The sequence below is a fragment of the Protopterus annectens genome, chromosome 11.part0 (genome assembly GCF_019279795.1).
Source record: "Protopterus annectens isolate FY-2018-M chromosome 11.part0, PAN1.0, whole genome shotgun sequence".
Lineage (NCBI taxonomy): Eukaryota > Metazoa > Chordata > Ceratodontiformes > Protopteridae > Protopterus > Protopterus annectens.
The window spans coordinates 88,540,095-88,562,122 of NC_056745.1; the positions used below are offsets into that span (position 1 = coordinate 88,540,095).

Consider the following 22,028-nt stretch of genomic DNA (forward strand, 5'->3'; position numbering starts at 1 on the left):
TCTGGAGGCAGTCAGGGGTCATTTTTCACTGCATCCAGACACCTGGACTGCTCTAACAAAAATACCTGGGTGCTAAGGATTATATCCAGAGGTTATTATGTTCCCTTTTTCCTTCAGCCCCCAAAGACACAAAAGAAACTCACTGATGTTCCACCCAGTCAGAGTGAGTATGCAGCATCGGAGTTTCAAAAACTACTGCAAAAAAGAGTCATCCAAGAGGTCCTGACCAAGCAAAAAGGATTCAGAACTTACTCCCATGTCTTTTTAGTGCAAAAGAAAACCAGGGACCTGAAACACATTTTGGATCTAATCAAACTGAATTTGTTTGTAAAGAAAGCAAAGTTCCAGATGGTTATGGCTCAGTCCATCTTACTCCTATTGCAAATTGGACATGCTCGGTAGACTTACAGGATGCATAATATCACATCAAAATAGACAGATGAGGAAGTAGTTACCATTTCAGGGCTCTGCCCTTTGGACTCACCACAGCTTCCAGGGTGTTTACCAAATGCATGACAGTAGTTGCAGCTCACCTGACATTGACAGGATTCTGGGTGTTTCCATATTTATATATTTGGACGACTGGCTTCTGACCACCTCAATCAGGTATCAACTTGTTCAAAGCAGGGATTACTTGTTATAGATATCCAGTCCTCTGGGCATCACCATAAACCTGGCAAAATCCAACCTATCTCTGGTACAGAGTTTGAAATTCATTGGGGCCCTTCTGGGCACATCAAATAGCATCATTACCCCCTCACCACATACAAACATTGAGAGACCATGTTTGAGCTGTCCTAGATCATCCATCTCCACCGACAAGACTAGTACTCCAAGCCCTTGGATCCATGGCAGCTGCCATCACTCTTGTCCCTTTGGCAAGGTTTTTTTATGTAAGTGGTTCAATGGACCTTTGTTGTTCAGTGATCCAGCCTCTATTTGTTCCTATCAAGTTGACTCTGGTTTGCAGAAAGCATCTCCAATGGTGGCTACTTTCAGATGACCTGGCAATCGGCAGGCCATTCCTTCTCCCTTCCCCCACAGCCACAGTGACCATGGACACTTCCCAGATGGTTTGGGGGGAGGCATTTCAAGAGAAAGATGTTCCAAGGCACGTGGACTCACATAGAGACCAGATTACATGTCAATGTTCTGGAGATGAGGGCAGTCATCCTCATGTTGCAAGCCTTTTAGGACATTCTCCCTTTAGCAACTATTGCATTTCACACAGACAATATGTCAGTAGTCTGGTACATCAACAAACAAGGAGGAACCCATTTGTATCCCATGTGCAGAGAGGCTATAAGGGTCTGGGAATGGGCAATATCTTCAGATCGCTTTCTACTTGCAACTCACATACTGGGAAGTCCAAAGTTCTTGCAGACAAACTCAACAGGTCCATTCTGACCCCTCATGAGTGGTCCCTCAATCAATCAGTAGTGAAAGTGATTTTCATCTGATGGGGCCATCCTTGCTGTGATCTGTTCACATGTCCTCAGAACAACAAGTGCAGCAGGTATTTTGTTCTGATTCCCCCCTCCAGGGAAGTCCCCAAGGGCTGCTCTAGTTCGCAGTTGGACCTCCGGTCTCCTCTATGCTTATCCTCCCCTGCCTTAGATCCCAAAGTTTCTACAGAATTCAAAATGGCCGAAGACCTCAGTAATCCTCATTGTCCCCTACTGGCCTTGTCAGATTTGGTTTCCCTTTCTCTGGTCTCATCTGAAATATCCTCCGTGGATACTGGAACCCAGACAGAACCTACTTTTTCACCCATCAGTGGGTCATCACCCACATCTTCACACCCTCAAACTGACCGCTTGGTTTCTCCAATGCCAGTAATTGTACAGAGGTCCAGGCTTACTTCCCCTGTTTGAGACATTGTGCTAGCTTCCAAAAACCTTCTACTAAAAAGGTTTATAGAAGCAAATGGAAAAGATTTGCATTTTGGGCATCCAAAGAGAACATCAATCCATTTTCAGCCCCAGTCTCAGCCATTCTCCTTTTCCTCATGTCTCTCTTTAAGGAAGGGGATCATTTTTCTACTATTAAACTTCAGCTGGGTGCCATATCAAGCTTTCATTCCAGGGAACATCAGATCAGGGTAATAATACTGAAGGCAAGATGGGCTTCAATACTGACAGAAGGTCAGAAAGACAACAATGTCAGGTTTGTGGTAATAAGGGTTTATTGGCAGAGAAGGAAGATTAAATTGGTATGTATTTATATTACATCTAAAGCTACTATAAAGGAACTTAAGAGAATTATGGGACAGGAAATTAGCTTCCAGTAGGGAATATTATTCATGAGCTGGGACTGAAAATGATATGCAATAGTGAAGCTGTGTTAGGGAGACCTAGATGAGAAAATATAACAAAGGAGTGTAGATTTCTGAAGAAATATATGAGAATATTTGGGATGGAGCATGTGAAATTACAAGCAGGAAGCCAGACATAATCTATGTATTATCCATACTCATGGTAGCATGGCTATTTAATTGAGAGCTTTGAAACACATCCAATAACTGTTTCAGATCATGTGACAATAAAGATTACCCTAAACATGCCGGGTAACCTAGTAAAATGAGACATTGGTACTTTTCTACTTACCTATTAAAACAAATGGAATTTAAGGAATGGGTCTTAAAATGATTCAAGAGTTCCTAGGAAAGATGCAAATTTTTTTTCAGAGGTGATATCTATGGAGTGGGATAAAAATGAACTTGAATTTAATATGTGGTAGAAGTGAGAGAGAAAGAGATATGGCAGAGAAGTAATAGCAATTATGTAGATGGATTATCAACGGTTGAAGTATTACATATGAAAGGCAATCTTACAGAATAAGAAGATGAGCAATTATTGAATGATCAAGGGAAAATAAGGGACTATTTGGATAATAAACATGAGTTTAGAAAGATTACTGTTAAGCAAGTATTTTTTGATAAAAAGTCCAAAGCAGAAAAACTATTAGCACACTGACTTGAGGAATAGAAAATAAAAAGAGTTTTTGCCATAGTTAGGGAGCCTATGACTAGAAAAATAATCAAAGACTCTATAGATGTATTACAGATATTTTGGGAATTCCAAGAAAAATCTTTATAGAGCAGAGAAACCGGGAAACCAAGAAAAGAGAGAAACGGAAATATCTGTGGAAGGCTTAAATATGCCAAGGCTAGAGGAAGATGAGGCTCCTGAATTAATAGTGAGGACTACAGGGGGATGAGATAAAAATGATAATATATAATCAATCAACAGGCAAGTCATCAGGAACAGATGATATTCTTGTGAAAGTTTGGAAATTAGGAAGGAAGAAAGTAATAAATATTTGGAAGATTATGTTTAACTGTATTTTAAAAGGAGGAACAGTGTCACCATCTTGGAAGACGACTGTGGTGGTTGTACTACCCAAAGAGGGCAAAGACCCTTTAAACCCAACTTCATGTGGACCAATTTTAGTTTTGAACCATAAATATAAAGTGCTTCTGTCTATACTGGCTAACAGAATGGATATGGCATTGCCAGAGTTGACAGCTATGGATCAATGAGATTTTGTGGAGGGGAGGCAAATGTTTGACAACCTTACCAGAATGATGATAATCTAGAGGGAGACAATGGAAAAGAAGACTCCGCTATCGCTGGTGGGTATTGATGCAGAGAAGGAGTTTGATAGAGTTAATTGGGATTTTATGAGTAGGGCAATGGCAGCATTTGCATTTCCTGATAGAATAATTGGTTTAATTAGGAAGCTATGTGAACGGTCAGTGGCAAGAATTAATGCGGGAGACTTTCTCTCTGATAAGCTGTTTTTAAAAGAGGAACCAGGCAAGGGTGTCCTCTATTCCCTTTGCTATTTGCCTTATACTTAAATCCATTGGCAAAGGAAATAAGGGACTCACAAATTCAGGGGTGTAACTGGTGTAGTACTCATGAAAAACTAGTGTTATTTACAGATGAAATTATTTTGTACTCTATCAATCCATAAAATGATATTTTCATGTTGGAAAACAGTTTCATCTTTTTCAGGATATAACGTAAATGAAGATAAAGAAAGGCTATAGTGGTAAACAGTGTCCCCACACATGACTAAAAACTACACGTCAGAAGCTGACTGCCACTGTAAGACATTTTTAATGCAGTTGTACTGGATGAGATGCTGTAATTCTCCAGTCCCTTGGAGTAGCACACCCTCTGCTCTAGGTTTTACGCAAATATTATGATTTGAAGCAAAATAGTATAGTTGTGTGAGGTACTCAGCACAGTGTTCTAAAGAGAGGTTATTGTAACAGAACAGGAATTCTTATTTTACTCACTGGATAAGCTAAGGTCTACAAATGAATAAAATCCACTTGCAAAATACAAACATCAAAATTGAATATGAGGACCCAAGTTCATTTTTTGCAGGCAATCTGTACTGAACTACCTACACTCATTAAATCTGAAGACTTCTTGACAAATTTTAAGCATTTGCTAAAGCAGCTGCTTCTTCAAACCAGTAATTGTCCAAACTGCAGCAAAACCACTGCATGTAAATTTTATTATTTTCTTCAACTAACAACTATTGGAGTTAATTAAATATTGCACAAGCCTGTCACCTACTGCTGTCATTTTTCTTTTCCTTTGCTTTTTATTAAACCTTAAATAATAGCGGCTGTTGCTGCTAAGTATTCTGTAGATAACCAATGCTCTTGATGTCCGTTGTATGATAAAAATCTATAGATTCAGTTTTGTTTTTGCTTATTGTGCAACTTTTCCAGAAATTGTTGGCTACTATCAGGAATATTCACAGCCAGCATCTAACTTTTATTTGTGATTATCAAGCTCAAAGGTCAACCAAGGATCATCACCATCAATTCACAATACTCTCCAGTGATCTCATTCAACATCAATTCATGATACTTTCCAGTGATCTCATTCAGCATCGATTCACGATACTCTTCAGTGATCTCATTCAGCATCGATTCATGATACTCTTCATTGATCTCATTCAGCATCGATTCACAATACTCTCCAGTAATCTCATTCAGCATCAAGTCACGATAATCTCCAATGATCTCATTCAGCATCAGTTCACAATACTCTCCAGTGATCTCATTCAGCATCAATTCACAATACTCTCCAGTGATCTCATTCAGCATCAATTTACGATACTCTTCAGTGATCTCATTCAGCATCGATTCACAATACTCTCCAATGATCTCATTCACCATCAATTCACGATACTCTCCAGTGATCTCATTCAGCATCACTTCATGATACTCTCCAGCGATCTCATTCAGCATCAAGTCACGATACTCTCCAGTGATCTAATTCAGCATTGATTCACAATACTCTCCAGTGATCTCATTCAGCATCAGTTCACAATACTCTCCAGTGATCTCATTCACCATCAATTCACAATGCTCTCCAGTGATCTCATTCAGCATCAATTGACGATACTCTCCAGTGATCTCATACTCATCAGTTAATTCTAGATTGCTGCTCCCATTTTCAAGACTTCTGAATAACATCACAGACTCCTACTGTTTTTAATTATCTGGCTCATTATTTTGTCAAGTATGTGAATTTTAACCCTTCACTTTCCATTGTTTAATCACAGCATTAAACTGTTATGCTCCAGTTAACCAAACTGTAGGTATTTAGTTTCTTCTTTATTGTTTTTACGAGTCTTTTTGATTTTTCTCCTTAGGGTACCACTGCATATGGACTCTCCTAGTAGGACCAGCCTGGTTAGCAATCAGTCAGTCTGGAAAGAAATATTGTGCTATTAGAAAGATGTGCAGTATTTCTGTATGTATAGTAGTGTAAACAAAAGCCAACCTGGTCTGTGGGGTATAGAGATGGCATCCTGAGTGTGACCCATATGGCCAAAGGTTCAGTTTGTGACCTGAGAGATAGATTGTTGTTTACATTGTTAATTATACAAACAGGTATATTTTTTCATATTTTTCATACTATCTAAATAAACAAATACCAAGAAAAGAGATACTTGCTGTCATATGCCTTAAACTAATGAATAAACTAATATGAAGGTTCGTGTATGGCTGAACAAAAGTATACTGATATTATATGTACATCTGGTATGGTTCCCAAGATATGGGCAGCTATTTGTAGAAATTTACAGAAAACACAAGTCTGGATTTTCTGCACTATAATGTACCCTAGCACTGATGCAAAGACTGTGAATGTTTTGACTATTATTCCTGTAATTAAGACACAGTTGAACAACAACGCTTTCTCTTCCTTTTTAATCGCATTCGATGTACAGAGGATTAACATGACATCATCCATCTCTAGGTAGTCCTACTCAAAACCATAACAGTAGGCTGCACTTCAAGCCATCTTCATTCATAAGCTCCTGTCTACAAGTAATAGGTAATGTAAATGTTGAGAAAGACTAGTTTTCTAAGTGAAAATGTCAGAAGACTAAGTGATGGAAAGAAGCCACATATATATCAAACCATCACTGAAGGAAAAAGGTCTGCTGAATCCATCCGTAACCCCCTTTTTCCCATTTTTGCACCATCAGTAGTTACCATCATCACATCAGGGGTGGCTAGCCCTGCCATGGATTGTTCGTCCATATACTACAGACACACACACACACACACTGGTACCCTTTTTTATTTCTTAGTCTTCTGACAGTCTGACTCTACTGTAAAAACAAAGGCCAGTTTTGCAAACAATTTCTTTTCATATATCTTGCATTAGGAAAGTGGTGTTTGTGGTCATTGCCCACTGTTTCTAGAGAGAAGTTTACAAATAACTTGACTTGGAGAGTCACCACCTTAGAGGGACTTAGAGGATGAATTGCTGCTGGTTGGTTGTTGGCTTGTCGTATGAGCCAGGCTACCATTCAATGACTGTGCTGAAAGCAGTGTATTTTGTTCTGCTAAAAAAATAGCTTCTCCATGATGAGTGGTTATTGTGCATCAGCATTTCTGGGAAACAGAAATAAAATAATTGTTAGCATGGACAAAAAACAGACCTGTAGGCATAACAGACCTTCAAATATGCATCAGAAGATAATTATTTATGGCACTTGATTTTTTTTTTGTGTTTCTAACATCCTGCACTCCTTTATTAATGAGAACATCTGGGATTAAAAATAAATATTTAAGACCTTTATGTACATGCTACAAAAGCAAGAAAACATACCAAACAACATTTTCTCACATTAAAATATTATGACTGCATTCTGCTAACAGTATCGCTGGTTTAGCAGGTGTGAGTTTTGTGTACAGTGTCTCATTAAATTTTTAAAAGCACATCATGGCAGGCCAAAGTGCTACCGTGCTTAATTAATTCTTGATTCGTCTGCATCTTAGTGATAATACTAAGAGGTCTAAAACTTCTGACTTTGACCACACAACCAACAAATTGGGTAAGACAACTGCACTTGCCTGCTGCAGAACCAAAACGCCTAGGAGATAGTTCCTCCTCCATTCAAATAACCAACCCATATTATGGAATCCGAATAAGCAAGGGGGTACAAGGCAAAACCCTCTAAGTCAGAAAGTGCTGATCTTCTAGCACTGGGTGGTATTCCTTTCAGTGCCAGTGAATGAGATGGATTCAAAGGTCATGCCTGCTCAGACTCTTTCAGAAATGGAGGACTCTGGACCCTTAACTTCTTTACTGGTCAGGAAGATGTTATCTCTCCCTTCTGATCTGTGTAGTAGGGCAAGAGACACTGGTGTTCTTTTTTTTCCTACGGCACAGCAAGCCCCTGTATGGTTTACCCATATTTCTAATGACTATATGCCTGATAGCAAAGATCAAGGAAGGAACACTAAAACCCATTCTCTGTTGAGTTGCAAGGTGCTTTTAAGGGTGTTTATCTCCCTTATTTTCTGTGTTTCAACTGCAAACGATTGTTTTCATGTATCTTGTATATATTTTATCAAATTTCCTTTTTTGATACCAGTGATGGTAACTAATTGGCAAATATTACAGTGATTAAACTATTTAAGGAAATGGAAATGTTAGTAGAAACAGTTAATATGGAGAAAGAAATTTGTAATGATGATAATCAAGATGAAAGATGGCTACCACAGCTGTCTTCATTCATTGATAAATTACCTGAGTGTATGTTAAGGAAATCATGACAAGTTTAGAAGAAGTGAAATTTGAGTTGTGGCATATCTTTGGATTTTTGGAAGGATATGTAAAGAGTCTAGAAATGCTTGAAGTTTTTGCAAGTCCACCAGCAAGCTGTAGAAGCACAAAATAAAACTGATAATTTGGAGGGCCAATTTGAATATATGCTGTAAAATATACTTGTAAAGGAGAATAAGGCATGTCACATAAGCAGGTCTAAATTTTTTTCACTTGTCAAAAATAAGATGGTGTAATGAGCAAGTTTTGTGAAGTCATCACTGAAAATTAAGAAGGGATGTAGGTTGTCCAAGCAGGTAGCTAGCAGAGTGACTCAGATGTACAAACCCATATATTCAATCTCTCCTCTTGGAACAGCTTGAGTTGAATCTGACTTAATTTGGCCATTACTTCCCCTGCGTTTGTAAAAGCCAGTCCCCCTCCCCCCACAACTTGTCAACAGGAGTGTCACAATTCCCTCAAGCCTAGGAAAGTAATCCCCAAAAGTATTTAACAATAGATCACTTCATTAAGTATGGAGAGCCACCATAGCACTCTGATGAAAGTTGTATTGCAGGTGTAAAAATAAACTTCAGTTTTACATGCTTTACCTGCCAAAATTAAAAGAACAGAGCTAGTTGACACTGCACTGTAACATCTCTTAATGTACTCTTCTTCATTGAAATATTCTTAACATACTGAATACCGCTGACCATCTTCAAAAGAACAGTTAGTTAGACAATATATATGTAAAGTTCTAAAAGAACAGAATCTTCCTTACTGTGCAAATTCTGGAAAACTGAAGTAGATGAGTCATGTTCAGAAATGAATGTCTTAGAATTCCAGCAGCAGTGATCCTCTTAGCTGCGTCGATAGTAAGCATCTGCTTTAGCAAATCAGCAAATGCAGATCGGTCTGCCTGTTCCATCAGAAGGTCATTTCTCCTTAACTTTTGTGGCATATTCACCTGATAAGGGAAATGGAAAACCAAAAACAGCTTTGTTATTACTTCAAATAGTTAAAAGCATGAAAATGTCTTTAACATAATTAGTGAGTATAATAGTAGTTTATAAATATGCCCTTTACATTCAGGTTATATGTTTGTATGCCTGTCTCTCTCTCTCTCTCTCTATATATATATATATATGTATATATATATGTATATATGTATATATGTATATATATATATATATATATATATATATATATATATACATATATATATATATATATATATATATATATATGTATATATATATATATATATATATATATATATATATGTGTGTATATATATATATATATATATATATATATATATATATATATATATATATATATATATACACATATACATATACACACACATATATATATATATATATATATATATATATATATATATATATATATATATATATATACATGGGTCTACTTCACTTACCCGAAATCTCAAAACACCGACATTCGAAATACCGAGCCCAAAACGCCGAATCCTCATATGCCCGACTGGTCAGAACACCGACGTGCATAAGACCGACTTCCACAACACCGACGTGCATAAGATTGACTTCCACAATACTGACAATGACAATCCCGACTTCCACAACACCGATAATGACAATCCCGACTTCCACTACACCGACATTCACAATCCCGACTCCCACAACACCGACAATCACAATCCCGTAGTGCAAAACACTGAATACCACACTATTGGCAATATAACGTCCTGTTAGCAAAAGCACAAGTGGCAGGGCCAAAGCAAATAGAGTACCTAAACAGAAACTGCCATATCTTCAAATGCTAACTGTCGGCACAGTACTGTAGAACCTAAATAAGGTAATACAGAAGTGTTGAAGTCTACCAGACAGCAACTAACCACGCATTTATCAACTGCTGCTTTCCAGACATCTGTCCATATAAGACACAAAGTGTATCGCCTCACGTTCTGTAAGTAATATATTTACCAAATCAACACCTCTCATAATATGCTGACATCTCCCGTTAGCGAAATGTACGTCTCATATGCAGATTCCTGTGACGTGTGAGTCCATACTGTGACATATACTACATTCTGAAGTCCCATCCATAACACGTAATGGCACTGACACGTATGATCCCACCTGCAAGGTAACATCCACTGACTGGAATACCCATTCCATTCCATTTTCAGTAACTTAGCTATGGCTGTTACGAACTGGGGTAAAGAGTATGTCTTCTTATTGGATAATACCATCTCAAACTGCTGGTGGTGCAAAATCAGTTTCCTCTTCTTTGGGGATGGTAGAAATCCTGTAGCCATCCTCACCCTCAATTCATCCACACGGTCCTGTTCCTGTACCAATGCTGCCATAAGTACACTTAGATCTGTACCGCTGCCACCCAGGAGACATTTTAGTCTCCTGTGCCATGCTTCTACAGAATTTTGGGGGCATGGTAGAAAGAACTCATTCAATTCATATACGTTCCAAAATGAAATAGGAAACAGCAGTGGGAAACGTACACTAGATAAGATACGAGTATTGAATTTATGCAAGCGGCCATGCACGTACCAATTGGAGAAGTACTTTAACAGTTTTCTACCTTCAACAGGAAAGGTATCCCCAATGCTCTGGAATGTGTGCTGTACCTCACATTCCTTCACAAACGCTAATGTGGCCAGAGACTTCACAGCAAGCTGAAATGAGGAGCTACTGTTATAAAGTGATGCTAAACCCAATGCTTGTACTTTTCACCACAGGTTTTGGCCAAAGTGGAACAAGCAGCCCTTTGATTGTGCACCTGGGACATTCAGTCGTACACTTTTAACTGCAGCCACTTTGAAGTCATATACAATATAGATGTAAACGCACAATGACCTCAAACCCATGCTCACTCATTAGATGGAAAATACAGTGCATAGAAAGTTATAGGACTTGAGGGACTTTTTAGACACAAAGGAAAATAATAGTGGCGCAGCCTTGATATAACTCCCGTATTTCACTAGCCTGTGCACACTATACAGTTGCCTTATGGTTACCCCTTTTGCAAAGAAGGTCCCGTCCATTAACCATATTGTAGTATGACTTAGGTCATATAGGTTGTTAACTGTAGTGAACACCTGTACTATGGTGTCAGTTGTAGTATCAGACATTTTCTTGCTTACAAATGTGCCAGTCTTTAATGAGTATTTTGAGAAATCTGTGTTATCCAAGGTTACTGCACTGTCAGCATGCGTAATGGCTTTTTTCCAGTGGACATGTCCTACCTGTTGCAGTAATGCCTTCCTATGAGGGATGCTATGTATTCTATCTAACGAGGTGGTAGCCAACGCATCCTCTACTAGTAGGCATGGTGTGTCTCTCCTGTAACTTGCTCTAACTTTCAAATCATTGCACATGACATATCTTTCTACCTCCCCTGGATCTCCAGAATGGTGATGTGCTACTGTCTTCTCTAGCTTTTCACTGTCCGGTACAAGAGTAGTGACAGCTCTTCCTCTGCACTTCTGGGTTGACTTGTATTTACATCCTCAGTACCTCCGTGCATTCTGACACCTTTCCAAGTGATACAGAAAGCCATTGATCACCAGCAGTACTTTATCCTTCTGTGAATTAACTGTTTGGTACACATTGCCGATAATCCCAGGAGCGTCTTCAACATGTTCAGCCATGTTTTCTTAGGTACGTAGTACAATGTGTTAAAGATACAAGGACCTATTTATTCTACTATACAATGGAGTTATGTGATTGATTACGTAATGTCACTGTTCTACCCAGCCTTGCTTTACTGTTTCAGATATACTCATGTTTAGTGATGGACTTTATGGTATTGGCTCTTGGCGGACATACAACGGCTTACTGTTTCTTAACAGACATACAATGGGCTACTTAAAGGTTTGTGACTATGTTATTATGCATACTCCACATGCTGTTTTCCTAGAAAGTCGGTCTTATGCACGTCGGTGTTCTGAACAGTCGGGCATGTGAAGAGTCGGCGCTTTGGGATCAGCATTTCGAATGTCGGTGTTTTGGGATTTCGGGTAAGTGAAGTTTTTGAGTTTTCAGAGATTCAAAATTCATATGGTCTTGAGTTTCCAAAAACCTGAAAAAAAATCTACGTTTTTTACAGGAGGGCAAGCCCCCCTGCATCCCCACACCCCTGCAAACTATGTATATCAACTCAGAGATTGCAGTACACTCACTGGGGAAAAGGGTAAATTCCCCGATCTATAGAGAACTGCTTCAAAGGGGAATTTATCATTTTCCCCACTGTGGTGCGATCTTGGAGTTGTTATATATAATTTGCAGTGGGTGTTGGGGAGAGTGCAAGGGGGGCTTGCCCCTTTGCAAAAACGTAGATTTTTTATTTTTCAGTTTTTCAAAAACTCAGTCATATTCAGAAACTCAGTGAAATAATATAGACCTATATATTTTTATATATGGTAACGCTAAACATTAGTTGACTGCTATTTTAGTTGACAGTTTTCTTGCTTGTTGCATTTGGTTGACTGCAAAGCTGAATGGCTTTTTTTTTTTTTTTGTGCAAGATCGCTTTAATACTGGAATTGGGGAATATGCCCTTTTCCTGGTATTGTGTGATCTTGGAGTTAGTACATTTAGTTAGCAGGGGGTGTGTGGGGTGCAGCACCCCACATGGTAGTAGAAGGGGATTGTCCATCTGCAAAAAACATTGTTTTTAATTTGTGTGTTTCAAAGTTATGTCTTGGAACATGCCCACTGGACTGTTGATTTTTTTTTTTTTGTCAACCCTTTTTTGTCATTATTTTGTTTTTCAATCTACCAAAGTTCTTATTAACTTAAGTAGCTACACACACACACACACACATATATATATATATATATATATATATATATATATGTGTGTGTGTGTGTGTGTGTATATATATATATATATATTTTTTTTTTTTTTTAATTTTTATTTAACATTTGTTGACCGGGAAAGTCCGACTAGGTTCCACAGATCCTGTTTTCAGCAGAGGCCCGGGGAGAAATGCTCCAGAATATATAAAATGCTCCATATATATAAAACAGTTTATATATTATATTTAGTCTGAATTATCAAAATGCTTAATGTATAGTGCAAAACAGCAGCAAAGACATTTCGAACATTCTTATTAGGGAAAGCCCTAAACACTGAAATTGCAAACAAACACAAGAGGAAGGCAATTTCTTTTTGCAAACTTTACAACAAAACCCATTTGTAACACTAAGCTCTGTTTTTGAGTAGTGGTAGTGTTATGAAGGGGTGTTGTCTAAGTAAAGGTTTAAGGTTGGGGCAGGGCAATGTTAGGATTACCAGGCATTACTAAGGTGCCCTGTACCAACTTAGTAATGGTTTATTATCCTAGAACTAAATCTGCCACTGGTCCTAACCCTACATCATAGAAAACCCTTTCCACAACACTAGCACTACACAAGGCAAATATACACTACATACAAGCATGCGCACAAGCACTGCATATACACACACACACACACACACAGACACACACACATACACACACATACACACACACACACACACACACACACTGACAGAGAACACTAAAACTATCCCTTTACCTAACACTAATTGTAACCTTAGCCATAAACACTTGCATATATACCAAAGCTGCAAAAGTATTCCATTGTCCAACCCTAACTATAACCTGCATATGCACAAACACACATACACCACCACCCGTATTGAAAACCCACTTGGTTCCTTTGACAAAAGAGAAACTCAGTAGCACAGATGTTTGAAAATTCTAAAATTCAACAAAACATTCCACACTGTAACATATTAAACAAATGCATATTTGATAATTTGCTGGTGTGCCTGTGTGTGTGTGTGTGTGTGTGTGTGTGTGTGTGTGTGTGTGTGTGTGTGTGTGTGTGTGAGCGCACGACTGTATAACTCTCTCTCTCTCTCTGTATATATATATATATATATATATATATATATATATATATATATATATACTTATATATATATAAAGACACAGTGACTACTGAGTCTGGTAAAACTCTCCACTTTTGGCGGTAAAGCATCTGCTGCCTGTATACCAGTGACCTTTACTAGTGGGTTTGTCATGAGAAGGAGCTGCTGAGCTCATTAGAAATGCAGAGCAGACAGGCAAAGCTCTGAGAAGCTCTCCATGACAACTAATCAGGAGCAGGCATCTGTTGGGCTACGTCATGGTAACCACTTTTTTGAGGAGGTTAGATTTCTGATCTCTAGGTCTAGAAATGATATGAAGAGAGTCTTCAGGGAGCTCTGCATGAATGATGAAGGTAGACTGGAAGGTGTCCCTGAAACTTGAAAAATGTATAGGTGCTATTGTCCTAAAAATAGAAATGATCTGAAATATCTGTGCCTTTATAGTAAAGTATGTATTGAAGAAGAAGAAAAGCTGGTATCTGTAAGTATTGTTTATGTCACTGGCACATTTGAGAAAAACTTTTCTGCATTCAAGAAGTGTTTTGAAAAAGAATCTAACAGTATATTAATGACTATTTTCTTTTAGTTTTCTTCCCAGTTTTGCATTTTTCTTTTACGTAAGGTACTACATGCACTGCAAATCTCCTTTATCTTCGATGCACTTAAACCATGTCTTTCAGCTTTTACTAATCCCAAAATAAATGCATAACCACTGCGACTAGGTGGACAGTTTGGTTTGATACCTGCAGTGACCTTTGTACTGATGATGGTCAGTAGGCTTAACCGCCATGCTGCTTTACCTAAAAGGATGAAACCTGGCTGGGTAAACAGTGACAGAAGTGGGTAACTTAGCATGACTGAAGGGCCTGGCCACGTAACCATACCTCTCAACTGTCCAGATTTTTGCCTCATATTTTTGGTCTCTTTCTATAAAATTATGTTTTTTCTGGCAAATTAAGGGTAGATAATTCAGGATCAAAGTCAGAAAATAATGACAGACATTCAAGTTTCAGACTGCATACCTTTACATGCTAATGCAGGACCTGTTATTCTATCAATTTCCTAAGTTTGTAAGAGCAGTATTTAAAAAAATCATCCCTATTTTGGGCCTTTGTACCCCAATTCTTTATGGCTTTGTCCAGAATTTTTTCTCTAAGAGGTTGAAAGCTATTCATGCAACTACTTTTATACATTAGACTTGTTTGAAAGGGATACTTCTTAAGCTTGTTTTAATTCATTACCAGTTAATGTGCTGTCACATTCCTGACTGATGACAGCTGGAATATGAATTACAATTTAATTGTGATAAAAATTGTTTTAAACTGACTTACTTGTTCAGTTAAAATAATTTTTTTACATTTAAATTGCTTAATCACAGCAGTGAATACCACAAATTCAGTATCGCAATTAAGTTACCACTGAAATAACTGCACTATATGTGGTCTGCCATTCAAATGATGTAGGCTTGAATGAAACAAGGCAGCCCAGCCAGTTTACCTTCAAAAGTTTGGTGGCCACATCTGCGACTCTGCTTCCGTGAACTGCGAACCACGAAATTCGAAAACCGAATCGCCGAATTACAAAACCTCGCCCCCTTTTTGACCCATGTTAGCACTCATTTTTGGCGGTGGAGCGATCTGGACTGTCGAAGTTCGATATTCTTGCGACATTTTGGGACCTCGGTGTAAAGGAATTCGGCTAAACGTTTCACGTATATGGCCATTCAGAAATGTGCCTTTGCACAAATTAATGTATACCAGCCCACCTTGCTATAGCTGCATGAGTGAATCAATAAACATGAAGGTCAGTGCTGTTAGTGTGATTTGAATCTTACCTATTATATAAAAGAACATTTTTCAGATGTTCTGTTATGAAGAAAATGGTTAAGATGTGAAAACAGATAAACTCCTATAGGTCATTGCAAGGTACATGGCCAGCAGAGGAATAAAATAGCCAAATGGTAGTGCAACATAGCTGGGAACTGAGGTCAGTAGAGGCCCTAGGCCAGAATAAGAAGTTGTATGAAAGTCAGCCATTGCACAATAAGTGAAATGGATGTCACAAAACCCTTGCAATTAAGGGAAAGTGGATAATATTTTACACACATACACAGACTGTTATCTTGATGGTGAAAATCTTCCTCAATAAGGATGAAAACATTCCAGACATGATTAGTGATGCCTGTACCATGTGCACCCACTTTTAGTCAGGTCTATATCATATAATTGAAAACATTATTAGTTGAATGCTTATTAGTCAAAGACTAATAAGCCCAAAGTCTAAATGTTGAGCGAATTTTTCAGCAAAACGTTTCGCTGGGAAAACAACCTGTCTGTCATCGGGGATTTGTCTTTTTCCCCACTGTAGTGTGATCTCAGAGTTGGTATATTTAGTTAGGGAGAGTGTTGCGGTGTAGCCCCCCCCCCACATTGGGGGGTGTGGGGGTATAGCACCCCCCACTAGAATGGGTTTTATTTGGTGATATTTTTGTGTAGTTTGCTGGGTTGACCAACTGGTTTTAAATCCAGGGAAAGTTTTCACTGAAATGTTTGTTCGGCATTTAGGGTTTTATTAGTGTTCGACTAATAGTGTTTTCAATTATATGATATAGACCCCTTGCTGTTAAAGGTGTAAACAGTTAAAACACACTCAACTGCAGAATAATATCAGATGGTGTGGAATGTTCAAACCAGCTGAAATGAAATAATGTAATGCAAAGAAAGTACAATTGCATAAGTCCTCTTTACCTATAACAGTAAATTTCACACTGCCTCGGTGGCATATGAGTTCTGTGCCTGCATACAAGCCTACACCAGCAGCTTTTCAGAGCTCAGAATCCCTTCCTCTGAATCTCTCTGATAGGGGATTAGCTAAGCCCCTCCATCAGGGGAAGTCAAAGCCCTGTTACAAAAAGTCAATCATGCTTTTTTTTGCTAAGTAGGATGAATCAAGGAGGACCAGAAGCAAGAATTGCCTAAAAACAACCAATATGCAACCATAAAACACAAACACAAATAATCAAAGCCAACCAATAACACAACAAGGTTGGATACTATCAAACTATTTACAAAATCGGGGCATGATGAGTGGGTGCTGCCACTAAGGCAGTGTGAAATTTGAACATCTACTTTTACAGGTAAGTAGGACTTGAGAAATTGTACTATGTTCATCATTCCCACTGCCTCGGTGGAATTTGGGGTAGATTCCCAAAGCTTACCCTACTTGGTAGGAGGAAGGATAAGGCTCCGAGAGCCCTAGAGAATGGGCCTTGCAAAGCCTGCTCTGGAACCTGAGAAAGAATCCAGTTTGTAGTGCTTTGTAAAGGTATGAAAACAGGACCAAGTTGCTGCCTTTAGAATGTTCTCAGAGTCACACTCCTTTCCAATATGCCACCAAACAGGATTAGGCTCTGGTGGAATGTCTCTTACCCTTGCCTGGAATAGATTTACTGTGGTGGGAGTAACAAAAAAAAATAGTAGAGGATAAACAATGAACAATCTCTTCCTTACAGAGAGCGTGACTCTGTTAGCCCCAGAACAGGAAATAAACAGATGTTTAGTTTTCCTGAAGGGTTTAGTTCTGTCAAGGTAGTTCCTGAACTACCTGAGGAAATCTAAGGTATAAAGAATCTTCTCTCCCTTATTTTTAGGTTCTGGAAAGAAAACTGGAAGATTAATGGCTTGCTTTATTAGAGTAAATTCAGAAAAAAAAATGTATGGCATGAAAAGGTATTAGTGAGTAGTAGTAGTGTCCTTGTGGAAAATCAGATAAGGTTGGCCTACCATGAGAGCTTTCAGCTCAGAGATTCACCTTGCAAATGTCAGAGCAATAAGCAAAACAGGTTTCCAAGTGATGTACCTAAAATCAGCTTGAAAGGCAGGTTTAAAAGGAGATAAGGTCATTTTTTTCAAGAACAAAGTTAAGATCCCAAGGAGGAGAAATTTTCTTTTAAGGGGGTCTCATGTTCAACACTCCTTTCATAAACTGTTCGACCACAAAAAGAGATGGAAGAGATGGAAAAGGGGATTCATGCTGAACAGAAGAAACAGGCAGGGGTGTCCTTTTTCCCTTTGTTATTTGCGTTATATTTACTTCCCCTGGCAGAGAAAATCAAGTATTCAGAAATTCAAGGATATAATTGGCATGGTAATCGAGAAAAGTTGACTTTATTTGCAGATGACATTATTTTGTACATGATAAAACCAGAAAAGGACATTTCAGTGTTGTGGAACACTTTGAGACAGTTCAAGTATTTTCTGGATATAAAATTAACTAAAACAAAACAAAGACTATAGCTGTAAACTATGAGTCCACACATGAATTGGTTCAGCCATAGGGACATGATAAAATTGGGTTAAAATGGAATCTGTTATGGCAAGTATAAATTTGTGAGAAGAGACTAAACTAAAGATAATACAAAAACTGAAAAAACTCTTCCTTATGGATATGGATAGCAAAACACAAGCAGTGAAAATGTTTTTAATTTCTTTAGTTTTATATACAGGTCAAACATATTTTTATTAGCCAGGGGACAAGTTGTAGACAGTAATTAATAAAGAGTTGAATGATTTTATCTGAGAGGGGAAGAGGGCAAGGGTCAAGTGGGATAAGCTGACCCTTCCAGTAGAACAAGGTGGTTTAGGATTCCCTGATCTGAAGGGATATTTTAGAGCTATACAGTTAAGGCTTATATACATAACACAACCAGAAATCTATAATTCAAAGTAAAAAGTTATGATGATAAAGCAGGGGGGAATTCAAGAAACAAGGAGTGAGTGGGATTTTGGATACAGATTCTTTAGGGAAAATAACAATAGCCAAAAAGAATATTATATTCATAAAGCAACAAAGTATTTTAAGAACTAATCCAACACAAAAATGGAGAAAGAAGATTCTGCTAATAGGGATGCAATTAGGGGTACAGAGAATAGGCAAGAAGAGGCTGTAGTTTACTTGGAAAAACTGGCAAAAGAACCAAGGTATTGGGAGCAAATAACTAGAGAGGAAAAGTAATAGAGTGACAAGAGGTCAAGAAGGCATTTGGACTGCAGGCTAGAGGCATCCTTCTCTTTCAGGGACTGATATGAGAGTATAGGCAAGGAGAAAGGGACAGGGGAATCCTAAATGAAAGACCTGCTCTGCTAGAGCTTTCAGTTGAATCTAGAACAGAAGCTGTTGTGAAAAAATGGATAATTAGCAGGGTATATAAAATATTGCATGATAACTAAAGGAATCAATCAGAAGAGGTTAGAAAAGAAGAGAGATTGGATAACCAATTCACAAGGAAACAATGAGAGGACATATATATGGGTCCCAAATACGTATAGAAGATTTAGGATTTTTCCATGGAAGTGTTTGTATAGGTATTTTTATACCCCAAGCGCAGACGGCAAATGATGGAGGTATGATGGGGAATAAAGAGATAACTGGGAACATATATTTTGAGAGTGTAATGGGCTGGCAGACTTTAAAAATTCCCCACAGAATACTCTGTTAGAAATATTGGGTGAAGAAATGGGTGTAACTAATAAAATTATTATTTTGAGCTGGGATGCAGGATCTAAACTGCCTAGACATAGTAAGGGCTAGTTAAGTTTAATTCTGGTTGCTGACAAAAAAGCAATTCCTAGAAAAAGGAAATCAAAGTATAAACCAACTATATTTGAAGTAGTGGATATTGTAACACAGATAAAAGAACTGCAAGTGGTATCTTTAGAAATGACTAGGGGCAAACTACATAGAAGAAGTGGAAATTGTGGAACAATATATGCAGAATAATGTTTTGGAAGAGAAGTGAGGTTTAAGGGAAAGCAGTCATTGATCAATTTAAGTATCGTTGGACTGATGATAATTGTGAAAATGAATATATGTGATGCATAATGTTTGTAACTGTGAACTTGTTAATGCTGTTTGTTTTCTTTTATATAAATGTATGTTTGTCTATGGCTTAAGTGATAATTCAATAAAGGTGTTTAAAAAGGATCTATATTAGATAAACAAACTTTTGAAAGTTCGACTGCCGTATGGTCGACACCATCTGATTGAACTTTCAATAGTTCAAATATCTAATAATAAAAAAAATAAACTACACAAAACACCTACCTGAACGTTTTAAGCAGGGGGGCAAGCACCCCTGTACCCACCCACTCTTTAAATATACCAACTCTGAGATTGCACTACAGTGCAGAAAAGGGAAACCTTGCCATTATGCGCTGTATGGAGATCTCCGTTACAACGTTCGAACATTCAAAAATCCGATCATATGGTGTCGACCATATGAGACTCGGAATTTTGAATGTTTGAACATTCAATATAGACCCGTTAAAAAAGAGGGGAATCTATAGGCAGGCATGCTGAGATGGCTGTAAGATGCACCTTGATAGATGCATAGTAGTATAAATACCAACTCGGGTCTCCCCTGAAAAGAGACTAGTAGTCTATTGGGACTAACCAGTCAACAAAGGATAAATAAGTAAACTAAATAAATAAGATAAGCTATTGTTGAGTACCTCACAAAAGTATTTAAAAACCAGAGGGGTAGATACCATACCAGGCCCTCTGATATCAGTTAAGCATCACCTAGAAATTCTCTTCCACTTGTAAACATAAGATTTTCTTGTTGCAAGTTTTCATGCCTCCTACTGTTATTTGCTGCACATTCTTACAGAACAAATACCTACAAGGTGTATATCATCCAGGCTGTCAGTAGCAATTGCTCTAAGTTAGGTTACACCAGTCATGCATGACTCTATGTGAGCAGATCCAGAGTGTGAGGAAGCTTGTGGTAATTGCCCCTGGGCAGTTCTATTAAAAGGGACAACCAACTTTGCCTGGGCCAAAAGGGAGACACTACAATGATCCTTGGTAATTCTCTCTGAATCTTCAGATGTTCCTTGGGTATCAGTGAAAAAGGTGGAAATGCGTAAAGACTGATCCACGCCCAAGGGAAAGGGAATGCTTCTGTTCTCCAGGATGTCTTCAACAGAATTTTTCCAAATGTCTGTTATGAAAGGAGGCAAACAGATCTATTTGAAGTGTTTCCCACATCTAGCAAAATCTGGGCAAATCTGTGTCCCAAATTTCTACTTGTGAGATTCCATCCAAGAACTGCTTAGTCAGTTTACCACTTTGTTTTGTTCTGACAGGATTTATGAGACCTGAAGCATCACAGAATGCTGTAAGGTTAATATTTCCAACCAGCAAAGAGAAAGTATGACCTCATTTGCTCAGGTGCCACATGACTATGATGTCGTCTGTGACCAGTAAAGGGGGACCGGGAAACCATAAGTGGTAAAAAACTTTTAAGGTCTGCATCACTGCTAACATTTCTTTGACATTTATGTGTTTTGTAATGTCTAAGGACCCTATTTGCTTACACTTGAACTCTCCTGTACACTGTTCCCCATGCAAAATCTGTCAAGTTAGTTGGGACTGATTGAACTGGGGACTGTGGGGAGAAGGGTGGGTCTGGATTGAGAGACATTTAGGTTCATAGGTTCATAGGTAGGTACTAGGCTATCTGCCCGAGGGCATTTATAAGCCGAGCCAGAGTGTGTCGGCTTTCGTCACCCCATTGATTAATTAACTGATTCTCTGTCAAGTAGAGCCAATGAAGTGATCCCAGGGGTGTATTTTCTGTTACCCATCCACTCATCAAGGTTCCTCTTGAAGAGTGTTAGTGAGGGGCTCTGCCTCATGTAGTTTGGAATTTTGTTCCAAAGCATGAGGAGTCTCTGTGACAGGAATCTATCCCTCCAGCATGTTCTATTTATTGTTGTGCTGAGGTTTAGCTCACTAGAGCGCGTGGCTCACAGTGACTTGGATTTCTTTAGGTGGAGCATGTCCATCAATTCTGAGTTGGATATGGCTTTGTAAGTCAGGCAGAGATCACCTCTGAGTAAGCGATATGCCACTGAGTACAGCAGGAGTTTTTTCAGTCAGGCTGCATAGGACATATGTTTGAGGCCAGTAATCCTCTTGGTGAGGTACTTTTGTGGTCTTTCCAGCTATTGG

General features: G+C 38.4%; 1 protein-coding gene across 1 annotated transcript in view; it reads right to left on the minus strand.

Annotated features, from left to right (window-relative positions):
- Nucleotides 1–6,226: 6,226 nt before the first annotated feature.
- Nucleotides 6,227–22,028, minus strand: part of LOC122814909 (homeodomain-interacting protein kinase 2-like) — an 89,209-nt gene continuing 73,407 nt past the window's right edge. The window contains exons 5-6 of the mRNA XM_044087174.1: nt 8,872–9,057; nt 6,227–6,934 (exon numbers count right to left, since the gene is read on the minus strand). Coding sequence (XP_043943109.1) covers nt 6,926–6,934; nt 8,872–9,057 — 195 coding nt within the window. The 3' untranslated portion in view covers nt 6,227–6,925. The remainder of the gene's footprint in view (nt 6,935–8,871; nt 9,058–22,028) is intronic.